Source organism: Lindgomyces ingoldianus, assembly GCF_010093535.1.
Source record: "Lindgomyces ingoldianus strain ATCC 200398 unplaced genomic scaffold BDR25scaffold_5, whole genome shotgun sequence".
Classification (NCBI taxonomy): Eukaryota; Fungi; Ascomycota; class Dothideomycetes; order Pleosporales; family Lindgomycetaceae; genus Lindgomyces; species Lindgomyces ingoldianus.
Window position 1 is genome coordinate 1,409,164 of NW_022985166.1, and position 14,506 is coordinate 1,423,669.

At 50.7% G+C, this 14,506-nt stretch overlaps 6 protein-coding genes across 6 annotated transcripts; 3 read left to right on the forward strand and 3 right to left on the reverse strand.

Annotated features, from left to right (window-relative positions):
* Positions 1–942: 942 nt before the first annotated feature.
* On the reverse strand, positions 943–2,244 carry BDR25DRAFT_172899 (uncharacterized protein; the record flags this gene model as incomplete). The annotated part of the gene is made up of 1 exon (XM_033684149.1): positions 943–2,244. A coding segment is annotated over one exon (1,302 nt), but the record flags the coding sequence as incomplete, so codon positions are not given.
* Positions 2,245–3,018: 774 nt separating this feature from the next.
* BDR25DRAFT_310807 (uncharacterized protein) lies at positions 3,019–4,184 on the forward strand (the record flags this gene model as incomplete). Its single annotated transcript, XM_033691183.1, has 3 exons — positions 3,019–3,316; positions 3,390–3,460; positions 3,630–4,184. The coding sequence occupies 3 exons, from the start codon at positions 3,019–3,021 to the stop codon at positions 4,182–4,184; spliced, it is 924 nt and encodes a 307-aa protein (XP_033552274.1).
* Positions 4,185–4,355: 171 nt separating this feature from the next.
* On the reverse strand, positions 4,356–6,982 carry BDR25DRAFT_102705 (TRP-domain-containing protein). The gene is made up of 3 exons (XM_033683463.1): positions 6,508–6,982; positions 5,169–6,451; positions 4,356–5,115 (listed from the first exon to the last, which is right to left on the reverse strand). The coding sequence occupies exons 1-3, from the start codon at positions 6,881–6,883 to the stop codon at positions 4,528–4,530; spliced, it is 2,247 nt and encodes a 748-aa protein (XP_033552275.1). The 5' UTR covers positions 6,884–6,982; the 3' UTR covers positions 4,356–4,527.
* A 1,293-nt stretch (positions 6,983–8,275) lies between these two features.
* BDR25DRAFT_102712 (uncharacterized protein) lies at positions 8,276–9,741 on the forward strand. The gene is made up of 2 exons (XM_033683464.1): positions 8,276–8,479; positions 8,548–9,741. Exons 1-2 carry the CDS (start codon positions 8,382–8,384, stop codon positions 9,620–9,622), a joined length of 1,173 nt encoding a protein of 390 aa, XP_033552276.1. The 5' UTR covers positions 8,276–8,381; the 3' UTR covers positions 9,623–9,741.
* A 1,197-nt stretch (positions 9,742–10,938) lies between these two features.
* Positions 10,939–11,925, forward strand: BDR25DRAFT_340189 (uncharacterized protein; the record flags this gene model as incomplete). The annotated part of the gene is made up of 2 exons (XM_033693478.1): positions 10,939–11,078; positions 11,124–11,925. The coding sequence occupies 2 exons, from the start codon at positions 10,939–10,941 to the stop codon at positions 11,923–11,925; spliced, it is 942 nt and encodes a 313-aa protein (XP_033552277.1).
* A 488-nt stretch (positions 11,926–12,413) lies between these two features.
* BDR25DRAFT_382419 (GroES-like protein) lies at positions 12,414–13,515 on the reverse strand (the record flags this gene model as incomplete). The annotated part of the gene is made up of 2 exons (XM_033697774.1): positions 12,769–13,515; positions 12,414–12,730 (listed from the first exon to the last, which is right to left on the reverse strand). Exons 1-2 carry the CDS (start codon positions 13,469–13,471, stop codon positions 12,414–12,416), a joined length of 1,020 nt encoding a protein of 339 aa, XP_033552278.1. The 5' UTR covers positions 13,472–13,515.
* Between the last annotated feature and the right edge of the window lie 991 nt (positions 13,516–14,506).

Consider the following 14,506-nt stretch of genomic DNA (forward strand, 5'->3'; position numbering starts at 1 on the left):
TGGCATGTCAGAATCTTGCTTTATCTGGCACCTGGCAAGATAAACCCTCCGTACTAGAAAGATGTGGCTCTGCTCTTGGTCTCAAGTATGGATGACATTTCACTCGGCCTCTAAAATCTCGATGGCATTTGTTGCATGCCGTTCGGACTTCCGGGACATTTAAAATCCACTCGAAAAACGGTTCGATGCCAGAACTACAGAGTTTCCGTCTAGCGCCGGCAAAATATTCCAGCAGCGATTCTCATGGTAAAGATTTGTTGTTTGAACATAAAATCTGTCTTTGTCTGTCCTGTTTGGAACTCGGGTTTCGACATATATAAACTCATTCCGATTTGTCCTATGTGGAGTCCGCATAAATAAATACGCGATCGTTTAGGTGCCATGGCTCTTGGTATCGCAGTTTGGTGGTGGTTACTTCGAAATATTTGAATGCCTCACCCTCGTGTTGATGTAGGTTGAAAACCCTCGCCGATTGGCTGCATGGTTGGTTTACGATTGAGGTAACGGGAACACAAAAAGTGCTTGTGAGTTAGCGACCTGGTGGTGAGCATCAATCAAAGTGGCTTACAGTGCTCAACATGTCACTCTCGAGAAGAAAGGAGAATGTAGAAACTATGCGTGACGAAACGAACAAATCTACAACTGCTTGTCCCAGAACGAAAGAGTATCTAGCGAATATCCACCCTTTTATCTTCTCCTATAATATAGTACACAATTCTTAGAACAGAAAATGTAACGTGTAACATGCATGCAATGGGTATCTTGCGAATGTCCGTCCTCAAACGGATCAAATCCAATACAACAAGCAGCCAGACGGACCTTTGCAATAAACACTAGCGCCACACACCAGGACGCTGCACGAGGTAAACCCACGCTATAATCTCCCTTGTAAACACCTTCCTACCCCTTAAATCCGTGCCCCGCCTCTTGACATTCCCTTTCTAATTCCCCCCTCCACTCCCCCAACCCAACTCTCTTTGTAGCATCCCTAACCAACACCCGCCCCAACCAACTGCAAACTCCCCACCCTAACTCCCTTTCCACGGCTTTCAACCTCGCCACATTCCTGATTCCTTGATCTCCATACCCCGTATACGCCAAAGGTGTCCCATGTTTGACAATTTCGCGTCTTCGGAAGACGTTTGAGCCTGCGCATTCGAAAGGTGAGGAGCCAAGGATGAAGTACAGGAAGGTGAGAGCTAAGGACCAGGTGTCTGATTCCGGGGTCGGGGTTGGAGAAGGTGAGGGGGAGGTGGGTTTGAGGAGAAGAGAAGGGTCGAGAAAGTCCCATGTGCCGCCACCGAGGGGGGCTGAGGATGAGTTCGTGTCGGTGAGATGGTGGTTTAGGGTCGCGGAAGAGAAGTCCGAGTATAGTGCTAGCGGCGGCGACGAGGATAAATCTATTAGGATGTTTGAAGGTTTGATATCCGCGTGCACACATCCGTTCTCTATCATCCATTCTAGGCCCCGAATCAACGCTACTGCGATCTGAGGAAATACTCCTGCTAACCTCCTTGCTCTTGCCCCTTCAGCTAAGGCGTTTAAATCTGTTTGGATCCAGCACTCAAGCGTCACATCCATGGCTTTCAGCACGAGAGCAGAGGTCCGAGTGTCCTGGCCGTAGAAAGGCACGATGTAGTGGCTGGAATCCGGGAAGCGGGAGAGGTAGGAGAGGACTAAGGATTCGGCGGCTAGAACGTGTTTTGCGGAACGGGAGGCTGGGAATTTGATAGCGTAGGCAGATGGGAGTGTTGGGAGTGGGCGTTTTGAGACTGAGGAGTTGCGGGAGCAGGTGGGTGTTATTGGGGGTGTTGGGATTGAGGGATCGTTTATGCATCCGTTTCCGGTAATCAGGGAATGGTGGGAAGTTAGAGGATATGATGGTGTGGCAAGGGTGGATACCGATGCGGAGGGCCTAGGAAGTGTTGGTCGAGCAAGATACACGTCGCTCCATAGTCCACTTCCGAGCGGTTGTTTCTTATCTAATACCTCGTAGTCTGACAGCCAGTACTTGAACGTGAGCAACTCAGTATTCCCTGGTTTCTCAGATTCGTCAATCGATATTCCCCTACACCAGGAAGTGAGGGATGATATCGAGTCTCCTCTCCTTCGACTTCTAGTCGAAGACACCGATTCCCCTCTCATCAAACCCAACATTGACCTCGCGCTCGACGCCGAGCTGGATTTTGAATGCGAAGCCTTCGTCGGTGTAGACGGTGGCGTAATAGCATCGCTGTCATACATTCCCTTGGGATCAGAATTCGGCATCGTATTTGCTCGTATCCTCGTCGGTGACTCCGGCGGCGAATTAATAGTCCTTAGGGGTTCCTGTCTCGAGGGCCAGGGAGTCGGGGATGTGAAGCCTGCGTCGCGGGTTTGTAAATTAATATGTGGCCTTGTTGGTTTTGAGGATGTGGAAGATGGTAGCGAAGTTGGAGGGAAGTCGAACTTTGGTAGCGAAACCATGCCAACGGTACGCGAAATAGGTCCTTGATATATGGAAATGCGACAAACAGAGAAAGAAAGATGAAGAGGAAACTGGACGGTGAAGTGCAGTACAACAGAGCAGAAGGGAAGGAATGTGAGGGATAGGACCCAAATCCTAGGAATAAATATGCGCCAACTTGAAGCTGTGCAACGGAATCCGAATCTTGTAAACAGTTGAGCAATGCACGGGAAATACAAAGTAGTGAACCCGGGAGGCCGAATGCAGCGTAAAGCGGCTGGTGCTGTGACACACGCGCGTCCTATAATCTAGAATAGAAATATGCAATTGATAATCCTACACTCGAAATTCTAGAACGCTAAACAGAAGCTCGAAGATCAAACACAGGAACACATAATTTGTCAGAGTGCGCGGTAATAATAGAGAAAGAGGAGAAAAGACAAGACGAGAAAAAGGCGCAAAGCGCAAAGATCCGGATGCACGACGGATATTGAAATGGTGATGCAGATGAAGTCACAGGAGTCAGTGGTCGAAGAGGCTAGTAATAAGGCGCGGCGGACAGATAATAAGCCATGTCAATGAACCGGCGCCGCGGATTGCCGCAGCGAGCTTTTATATCGACTTTTACGAGCTGCGAAGGGGGCAGAACAGGTGATAAGTCTTCGCAAATAGCCAGTCGAAAAGGCCAAGGCAACACGGTCGTCAAATGTTGGATTTTCGAGCTTCTCGCCATCGGAATCCGTGCTCAAAACCAGAACATCCACGGCGCCCCAACCCGGCTCCTCTCAAACCGCAGCCTCGTCAACGTGGGAGCACCTATTGGACGTCCGGCCTGTATCTTCGACCACAGCCGTGGAATGCCTGCTTCTCGTACGTCTACTGTGCCACGGCTCATCGAGGCATGTGGCACACTACCGCCGCTGCGCAACGTCTCCGGAACCAGAACCAAAGACCGGATCCTTCTTTGAAGACACCGCGCTTGCGGAACGGATGGGCGGGAACAGCACTGAGGATGTGAGACGTGAGACCGTGACTTCGCGATTCCTGATCTTTGGGAGGCTACCATGGGAAAGCTATCGGGACTTATCATGCAGTAGCGCACAACGTGCCTTTTAGTGGCAACCACTACGATGAGCCTGCGATATCAATTTTATCTTAGTGGGAGGTTGATACCCGATCTCAGGGCTCGATATGCTTATCTGGTTTCTGGGATGCCTCAGTTGTCCTCTCCCTGCAGGAACAGAAGAAGCAAAAATTAAAGAAGTCTCACAGACGTCCGCTGCCTGGCATTCTTCGACAAATCAAGCCCACACTTGTCAACATGCCATCAGGAAACCCAGGAAGAAGAGACCGGCATTCCGTCGCTTGGAAGAAACGCCCTATGTACCTACTTGCCCATTCCGTGACCATACAACCGGAATTTGCGTCCTCGTGTTGCAAAATGGTTAAGCGCAAATTTCATGCCGAGCTCATCAAGATATTAACCTTCACCAAAATCGCGCACAAAGATATCCTTTGTACTCAGCTGCCATTCAAGTCATCTACAAAATTCCTTGCCTACGAATCAGTCCACAGAGCCCATTATCCTATCCTGTTCAAACAGAACGGAGTCTTGAGTCTAATCCATCACCCAAAGATTGCAACCCCAGCGTTTTCCTCCACTGCTGTCAAAATATCCACCTCTGAAATCTGCAGCGGCCGTGTAGTCCAGCCTTGCAATGCAGCTAACCAAGGTTAAAGGGAAATGTTATTCATCCGAAGTGCTTGCGCCAAACAGAGGAAAGCGCCTCAAATAAAAATCAAGGCGAGCCAAAGTAAACCAAAAAGAGAACGCACACACGAGTGATTATATAGAAAAGTCCACTCTCCAAGAAGAAATCCACAAAATGGTATATGTGGAGTGGACTCGAATCTGAAGAACGCCACCTTTCATGTCCCAGACATTCCATGCAAAGGGAGATCATTGTGGAATTAGTGTACTGGTTGCTTATGCACAAAACGCAATTCCATTAGAAATCAGAGACTCAAAACTTCTCCGATTGACGATCATACATGTCGATGATGTTTTCCTGCTCCTGGCGTCAATGGTCGTACCCTGCTCCACGTTGCCAGGGACTCGAGTTGTTTGCTGATCGATAATTTTGCTCGCTTCTTAGGCTACCGGCACGTCCATATTGCGCAGGCGGGGCGAAGCCACCACCGCTTGACGCCGGGCTATTCCGGCCGTAGTATGATGGTGGTGGGGCCCCGGGTGTTGGTGTTTGTCCCTGTCCCGGATAGAGGGGCATTGTCGGATCAACGGGGCTCCGTGGGGGGTTGGGTTGGTAGTGCTCCGCGAAGCTACCCTCCTTTGCAGCTAGTTGTCGTTCGTGCGAGTTTGATGAGAAGGAGTCATCATCGTCATCAATACCGGTTCGAGGCTTGTTGTATGGGTGAGTTCCCTTACCCTCGCCGCGAGCAGTAGCACCCAGAGCATCGAGTTCGGTCGTTAGTTGGGTCTGGGACTTGATGAACGACCCCCGATCATCGCGCATGGGTTGATAACGAGTATCGGGGTTCTTGGTGAACAGTGCAAAGCCGGAGGAGATGAGGACCATGAGCAGAAGGACGAGAGCAAAGGCAGCGTTGTAAATGAAGAAGATCACGCCCATAACACCCGTTACGATACCCTAAGCGTGGTTAGCAAGCTGGCCGAATATGGGAATGGGGGTTCAGAACATACAGGTTGGTTGAAGACGTCAGTGAATACAAGCAGGAAGATGGCACTAAGGAAGTTGACGGCGGCAATGGCGATGTTGAAACCGTTCGTCTTCTTGTCCATATAAGGCCGCATCACTGACACACCAATCAAGAGGCCGGCCTCGATCAAGACAAGAGCAATCGCTTGGGCGGTACCACTTCCTTGAGCCAGACCAACGAACATGCCCTTGATCATTATGTAGCCGAGGACTGGGGCAATGAAGTAGTACGCGGCGGCCTTGAATTGCACGTAGAGGAAGCCCCACTTGTTGAGTGACGCAGGGTCGGAGTACAAGATATACGCGGGGTTCTTGTGCATCGTAATGGAGCGTTGAGCGATCCGCACGACCTTGGACGTGGCCCACCCAAGAATGCAAATCATCGTGACCAACGTGAAGATAGCCAAAATGACCTCGCCGGCCGAGTCGCGCTGCGTCAGTTCCCAGAAGCAGAGTACGACCATCTGCGGGAAACCGATGAGAATGACGCGGAACATGATTCCCTTGAGTACCGTTTGCCAGCCGTTTCGGAAGTCGAGGAACTTGTCGCTCTTCATCTTGCCGGCTTTAACGAGACCTTCGCAGATAAACTTGAAGATGATGACGCCGAGAGCGACCACAATAACAAATACGATGAAAAGGCTGTAGCCAGTAAAGAATATGTTGGTTGTCTCAATATGGGCTTTGAAACCGACACGCTGGATGCCTTTGAGAACGATGCGGCTCTGGTTCTGAGCTTTCGTAACCCCACTGTTGGTTCGCCCAACGAGGCGTCCAAGGGAACGGGTCGCAATGTTTAAGGCTCGCTTGACCTTCTGCACTTCGACCGAGACGGTGGAGAGTTGCGAGAGATATGTCGTTGGAGTTCCGCCAGTCGCGCGCTGGTACCAAGTTGCCATCTTTTGCAGGAAACCGACACGAATGATGCCCATGCTCCATTGGAAGTTCTGCGTCCACGCGGAAACGACGGGAGGGAGAGGGACAGCGCACATGCCGATGAAAGCCTGAGCCTGGAAGTATCCAAAAAGCGACATGGCATTGGCCGCGACGTGTGCGGCCGTGTTCGAGTGTCCCAAACCGGAAGTAATGGCAGATGCTACCAGGCCAAGGCCTGCAATGACAGCTGTCGACCAGGCCACAGCCTTTTGGTCGACAGAATGACCGTTAGACAGCTCGGCTTCGACGCAAGCAAGCGGTTGCTGCGTATCGGAATCATTGATCTTGATGCGGATTTTGGCGTCGAGGTCGGGAATGGTATAGGCGATTCCTAGCGGTCGTTAGTTGCTAGCCATGGGAGGGCCGACGGCCTGTCTAATGTCTTACCTGGGATTCTACTCATGACGTCGGGGCCGATGGCAATGTTCGACCTGATCTGGATGTTGACAGCGTTCATGGGGCACATGCCCTGCTTGAGATCAACATTCTCGCACGGGTTCAGATTCTGCTTCAGCGCTGAGAAGCCGTAGACGAGCAGCTCGAGCTCCGCATTAACCTTTCCAGAGATGGACGACACGCCCTCGATGTTGAAGGCCAAGCTGCGGTTGCTGGGTGTGAATACGACATTGAAGAGGGTGGCCGAGAAGCTCGAGTTCGCCTGGCACGGGTTGAGCGACTTCGACTCTATTATACGTTCGGCGGAGGAGAAGGGAAGGGCGGCGGTCGCGAGGAGGATAGACCACCTGACGAACGAGGATAGCATGTTGGGTAATTGTTCGTAGATATTAAAAGTCGGGGAGGGATGAAGGCGGGCGGCCCCTCAGGAGCAGCGTGGGTGAGTACTCTGTCGGGGAGTACGCAAACGGGGGGGGGGGGGGGGGGGGGGGGCGGCCAAACCAGCAGGCGGCGATGTTACTCCTTCAGCGAGCGAGCGGAGTGTTGAGTGCTGTGTAGACTGCCAACAGGCGAGAGAGCGGGCGTGAACGAGTGAAATGGCCGCGATGACGAGGTTGGTGAAGGGGCTGTTGCTGCGACGACCTGGGCTGGAAACGGGGAAGTTGCGAGGGCGCGGCTGCTTGCGGGTCCGGGTGTGGGACTGCGAAGGGCGATTAACGATTGTGATGGGTGCGATCAGCGGACCTTCCAGGCACTCCGCTGCACCACAGCCAGTGAATTATTAGATATTGAAGAGTCGACAACGGCGTGTTTGAGCGACGCCTGAGGGTATTGAGCGAGTGTTGTTGTGTCGTGGAGGATCCTGGTGGAGCGGCGGCGGAAATGTCGATGCTCGTCTCACGGAAAGGGGGTCGAGACAGGACAAGTCACGGGCGCTGCTAAATCTGTACACGCGGCTTTCGTTTTGGCCCAGCGCCAACCGGCAAGAGTCCACGGGACGGTTCTTTCAATGATGCAAATTGCTTCAGATGCTCGCCACTGGTTACCTTTGCGCGGGTTTTGTTCTGTTCTGCCACATTTCTTTGTTGCTTTCCACTGCCAAAAATAATCGCCTTGTCTTCGCGCCTCCGTTCGCTATTGCCAACGCAGCGAGTCTCGCCTGCCAGTTCGCCATTTCCGGCAGGCCTGAGAGGGAGCGGCGTCTGTCCAAGCTGCTCCGCCACAGACCACGACGCTGGGGCTCACCACCACGAACCCGTCCCGGCCCTCCATGCTCCAGCTTTCAGGCACAATTTCGCACGTCAGCCGCCAGCCAATAATGCCTGCGCCCGAAGTGGACACAACTTGACGCTCCGGCGCGCTGACTGATTAACTGATTGCCCACCCACAGCCTATCGCACCCCCGCCAATGCTCGGTCCAAGACGTTGCATCGTGTTCGCGATATTACGAGCCAGCCTGTAAACTTCTCAAAGCCCGCCTCGCTCCTCCGGACTGCCTCTTCTGCATGGGCGCTGTTGGCAGCGGCGACGGTCTCTGCAGTGCTGTTCATACTGCTATCCTCTGTCCACAAATCCTGTGACAGCCTCGCCGAGCCCTCGAATTTCTCCTGAGGCACCTTGAGTTTGGGACGCCCAGAGCGACTTCTCCCCATCCGTGCCCCGCGCCTTCCTCGCTTGGGCAGTGACCTGCAGCAGTGAACGCAAAGTCTCCAACCGACCTGGTGAATGTACAGTAGACTCGCCAATTAGCCATTGCGGTCACCACTTGGCGGCGACTTCGACGTCTCATCGACCTTAAATTTCGGGCTGATCGACGTCTCCAACCCACACCGTTACGTTGGCGTGCACCACCAGTGTTCGTCGTCATGATGGCGAGCAAGAGACTCCCAGCCACACCCAATGTTGATCGCGAGATCAAAAAAGTCAGGTGGACGTCTCTAACCTGTCCGCCCGCAAACCCTTTGTATGCCTTTTCGTAGCTTGTGATCCTTTATCGTTCATTTTATCCAGCTCATCTGACCATGGTCGTAGGACTATGCTCAATGCGGAAGAGTCACCCTTCTTGAAACTGCCAGCAGAGCTTCGAAACCATATCTATGAGCTTCTCCTCGGTGGGCATTTCATCCATGTGGAGGGAGATAAGAGAACAGACTCCTGCAAAACTTCTAGACCGTACAACGAGGCTTCCTGGGCCGAGTTTGCGGGTGGTGGTTCTAATCTTTTGAGTAGCTGGGGTCATGACTTTTGCCTGCATTTTTATTCCTGTAAGGCCCAAATGTCTGAAGATGAAGCTTTTCGACGTTCTCGAGACGCTTCTTTGAACGAGCGACTCTCTGGATCGGAGGGAAATTTGAACTACTGGAGGCTAGGAGACCCATTCCACGTCGATTCCTGCACATTGCGACACCAAGCCTGCTATCCTGAGGATGACTATCAGAAGCCAGCTTGGATGATGACACCAAGAGATAGCAATAGCCGAACCAGACCAAATGTGAGCCTTAACAGGACTCTAAATCTCACCTTTCTTCAGACTAGCCGGCAGGTATACCAAGAAGCCAAGAAGCTCCCCTTTTTTCTCAATACATTTGGGTTTAGAAATGTGCTAGCTTTGCTGTTCTTCCTCTTTCGTCTTGAGCCTTTCCAGGGCAATGCCTTGGCTACGCTATGGATTTACCTAAGAGCTGGTCGCTCTTTCCACTCTTCGGACGCCAGGAGTTGGAACCAGCGGCTCTTCGCGCCCAGCCTCCTTTCCAACCTCCAAGGACTTCGCGTTGTTCACATCTCTATCAGTATCGCTCACACTGGAATGGGCGATAGAGGACCTCTCCGTAGCGAATTCTACGAACCGCACCTGAATAGCTGGGTTCTTGGTCTCAGTCGCCTCCGAGGTCTTCCTTTAGAGCGTGTGACTGTGATTATCTCTGATGATCCAGCCTCGAAATTCGGAATTGACGGGTACTCAGATCGTGTTATGCAGTATGGATGGAATTTTAACCCCGAAACCTGGCTGTTGTTGCGAGAACAGGAATGCTTTAGTGCAGAAGAGAAGAGGCAGTGGGCAGAGCGATTACGACAACATATCTTAAAAGAGACCACCGATATGTAGATGGCATCGAGTGTTTTGGGCCAAGTAGAACGTTTCAACCATTGCCCATCGAATAATTCTTTTAGATAGCAATCCTCGAAACCCCATCCCTTTGCCAACCCATTGCCAATGTCTCAGAAAGTCTCAGAAATAAGCTCAAACAGCCTCCATGTTTCTTCGTCAGCCACATGTTACGCTTAATATCTCACAGGCACAATAGACACAGGCACAGGTACCCGCATTCCACTGCACCGCCCCGATCTCCAATTTTCATCTCCTGCGCACTCCGATCTCCGATGCCCGTCACATCCGTCCCTGAACATCTTCATTTTGCGACCCACGCGTTCCAGCCCAACAACAATTGCGACACATAACATGCGATGAGCATGGTGGATTCATTCCCACCATTTTAGTCCGCTCTAATTGAACGTTGTAGGATCTAATGTTTCTAGAGGTCGTGTGAGAATATGAACAGATGTTGGACGCCTTTCCCGAAGCCCGCCGGTCTGACGGTATGCAGTCTGTGCACGCCGGAACAGGAACCAGGAACGTTGTGTGAGGAGGTCGATACGGAGATGTGTCATCACGGATGTTTCGTAATGTTGGGACTGCGTAGGTGAAGTGCGCTGTGGGAATCGTGTGTCATAGGAATGGGCAGTTGATAAATTCGGACAAAGTAGCATGGAGGCGGTGCGTTTTGGGTTAGTTGCGCGGGACTACTATTCACTTACCTACTCCAACCCCCTTTACATTTTTACATTTGATGCAGGTCGTCTGTAGAGGTGGAAGAACTTATTTCCTGTCTATTTACCCAATTCTAATACCATTACTAGAAGATCCCCTTTTGCTCCATGATCTCGAGCATAGCTTGACTTGCTGTAAATATTAGGTCTGCTACGATGCCTATCTCTTCAATTTTCTTTGGGGATCTAACCCCTTCAATTTAGTTATCTACCTCTCCCCTCTACCTTGCTTAGATGAAGAAGTAGCTGAACCTTCTTTCACATTGCCGGGGAAACCTTTCGATGCTGAAAACATGCCTCGCACTGAAGAAGAGATGGCTCGTGAACTTTCCTTACACAAGCGAGGAGTATTTCACGTCGCAAGTTAACTGCTCTACCTGCTGAAAAGCACGCGAGGTAGTATTGCTTTGCCCTGACTCCTATCCTCAATATCGATCCTTGTAGCCGCGAGGTTTCCGTTGCAGAGATGGCGTAAAAATTCAGGCCACGGTGACAGTGAAAGCAAAGCTTGTGACTGCGGCCATTTCACCATCACATTCTCGTCTCTAGCACTTCTACGGCTGAAATGGGACCTTGCAACACACTACCCACAACATGGACAACCTCTCCATCACAGAGCAGAACCAACTCAAGCAGCTCCTTGAGCGAAAGCTCCAGGGCATTCCCTTCGGTCACGTCGACATCACCTTGGAAGACATCGCCAACTTATCCCTAAAAGCTCTCCAGCTACCAAAGTACTTTTATCCCCCACCCCAGCACTGCTACTAATTACCCCCCAGCATCCCGCCCGACATCCAACTAGACTACTTCCTCCGCAACCGCTCCACCATGCTGCAACACTTCGATCTTCCCCACAAATCCATCACCGAGCAATCCCTCACGCTCACGCGGGCAATATTCTTCTACCGGCTCTCCGAGCGCCACCAATTCTGCCGCTACCATGACCCCATGCGCTGGAACACCCTTCTCTTCATAACCCTGCTCACCGTCTCCCCATCTTCCTTCCGGACCCTCTCAGCGAAGGAATTCGCCATCTCGTACCTCTTCGCAGTTCTCGAACACCATAACAACCCGGGTAGGTTTGACATGCGAGAGAATTTTATCAGGGTATGGAAGTCTGGGAAGTATGAGTTTTGGCGGTTTACGGCGAGTCAGGCGAAGGTTTTAAAGAGAGAGAGTAAGAGGTTACATGAGGACATGGAGAGAGAGCTAGATATTGCGAGGTATCAGGTTGGGGAGGCTGAGTATATAGATTTTGTAGCAGGGTTTGTGGGGAGTTTGGTTCCAGGGAGGAAGGATCAGAGGGTGCGTTGTTATCCGGGTGGGGAAGAAGCTAGTGAAGAGAATGGGGATGATGCTTTTGGTATAAAGGAGGATGAGGATGAGGAAGAGAAGATGGTACATATTGCGGATAACTATATGCTGAAGGCGCTGAGGGTGCCGATTCAGGAGCATGATATTGGGGAACCGGAAGAGTGTGGTCCGGAGAATAGGGTCGCGAAGATTGAGACTTCGATTGACGCCCTGAAGAAGGTCAAGGCTAGAGATATCTTGCTAGAGCTTCTGAATCTGTTTACTTGAATAAGGGAACTATGGCGGAATGTACTATCTTTATTTAAAGTGCCTCCGCTGAAGTGCTTCATTCATAACTGAGCCTTTGGGTTGTGAATATGCAGTTATAGGTCTAGGTCCTCCAAGTCCTCACCTCTCATACTGTGGAATTTAATATTAGTATATCACTGTTTGGCTCGCAAAGACAGTCTCACAACGTAGTTCTCCGCTGCCTTTTATCTTATTATTAAAGTAGAAATAATCAAAGTTGCTTGCGGAGAAACTTCCAAGAAACTTACGTTACCCGAACTATATTCAAGCCTGCTTATGAAAACCCTCAAAATTTGCCGCTATCTTTTTCACTTCTGGTCGCTTTCTCTTTTTTACCTAAAATGCAACTCCTAAATTCGAATAAAATGTCAAAGCGAAAACATTCTAATACATTACGGGACCCTCGAAATACCACGATTTACCTTTCTAGTGTCCTTACATTCTCTCCTTTCTACGGTCCCGCTCCCTTATGCCTTCCCAGGGATCAAAACTCCCCTGTACCTCATCCTGCCCCTTTTCAGCGTTTCCATTGCTTCTGTGATCCCCTCCTCGGACATTGGAAACTCCATCAAAATTGGCTTGATCTTATGCAATGATGCAAACTCTAGCATATGGCGATGGACATTGCGGGGCGCAACGACAGTACCTTGTATGCGGATACCCTTTTGAATCATAGGCTGATATGGAATACTGAAATCCCCTCCGGAGACGGCCAGAGGGAAGATAGTGCTGTCCGGGGCCATGGCTGGGATCATTAGAGGCCAGTCTGCATTAACGCTAGCATCTATAAGTGAAGGCTGAGGTATGATTTGGGAGATGTACCAGGCTGTGCACTGGTTGTCACCAGAAGAGCATTTATTGGACGACTAATATTGAGTTCCTTTTGGCCCTTCACTGCGACAAACTCCTTCGCACCCAGCTTCAACGCTTCCTCCTTTTTGCTGTCACTCCCCGAGAACACGATTACATCGCAGCCCATCTTCGCCGCAAACTGAATCGCGAGATGGCCCAGACCGCCAACACCTATTACCCCCACATGGTCAGTTGGCTGAATGTCGTACATGCGTAATGCATTGAACACAGTAGCACCGCCGCACATCAAAGGCGCGGCCTCTGCATCCGTCATACTGTCGGGAATCTGGAACAGGAAAGATTCCTTCCAAACCGCATGGGAAGCAAAGCTGCCCTGGTCGAGGTCTGCAACACCGTAAAAAGCGCGATCAGGGCAATAGGTCTCTTTTCCACTGAGACACCATTCGCAATGGCCACAAGAATCATGCTCGTAACCCCATCCGACGCGGTCACCTTTCTTAAGATACTTGACGCTAGGCCCGAGTTGTTCGACGATACCGGCGCCTTCGTGTCCGAGGGCCATATCGGAGGTCCGATAGTGCTCATCGGTGCCACAGAGACCAGACGCGGTGATTTGTATGAGGACTTGGTCATCTTGGAGGTCGGGCTTGGTAGTTTTCGATTTGACGATTGAGCCGTCTTTTGATCCCTTGTAGACTGTGAAGGATGGCATGGTGGACTAAAGTTAGAACTTTGGTTCGAAGGTCGTGAAATCGGATGCGATGGAGATATGATTGAAATGGTGGGCTTCAAAACACGAGAAAAGCCTGCCGATTAAATATCAAAACCCCTTATCCTGGTATCCAAACGGAACTAAACAAGAGGCATTCCACGATATCAATAACGTCCGCTTAGATAATATGCAGAACCCACCGCATTGACCACTCACAACCACGGTTCCAGAATTATCTCATGTGTTATGACGCCATCCTCGCCCTCCAAAGATTCGTTCGCAATGATAGGACGTACGAAGAGCCCGTTAACCCTGTGTGAGAGGAGATAACGCAAGGTGAATTGTCGTTGCTGCGGGGAGTTGATTTGGTAAGCATCCGCCCTCTTCATCAACTAATGCATGCATTTTGGAATTCAGGTTTCGCATATACCCCACATTGGCGGCAAGCGGCCTCATCAAAGATGAAGAGAGAAAGAGGAAGATATAGGGAGAGTCGAACGTGGAATCATGCAATTACAAAGCGCAGATAAGAATTGACAGGGATACCGGGAGCAAAGTTCCAAGTTTCGGAGGAGATGGTTCGACAAAGCTCCATCCCAGAACGGAGAGAAGTGTGATTTCCTAGTTGGTATCTATCTAAGCAGGGTTACTTCATAGAGATATGTAGAGGAGCTTAATTCATGGTCCTGGCTCTTGTGACTGTGTTGTGGTAATAGAATTTCTTCCTGAGAGAGCATCCAGGGATACAGAAAGGAGGCCAGTCATATATCTATGTAAAGTCAAAGTGGTCCATGCACTTGCACAGGACACACGTGACACCCGCATCAATCCTACCATAAAGTGTTTCTTTCAAATAACGGATTGCTGTTCCTTGAGAAAATATCTACGTGGAAATACAATGTGCGGCGTAATAGTTGTCCCAAAAATATTAGACTCACGGTCTTGAACTCAGCACCCTGTGAAGATGGGTCGTGCTGTTTCACGACATTCAGTGGGTCATATGGCGTCTAAGTAAAGGCTTGATGAGTGTTTCGC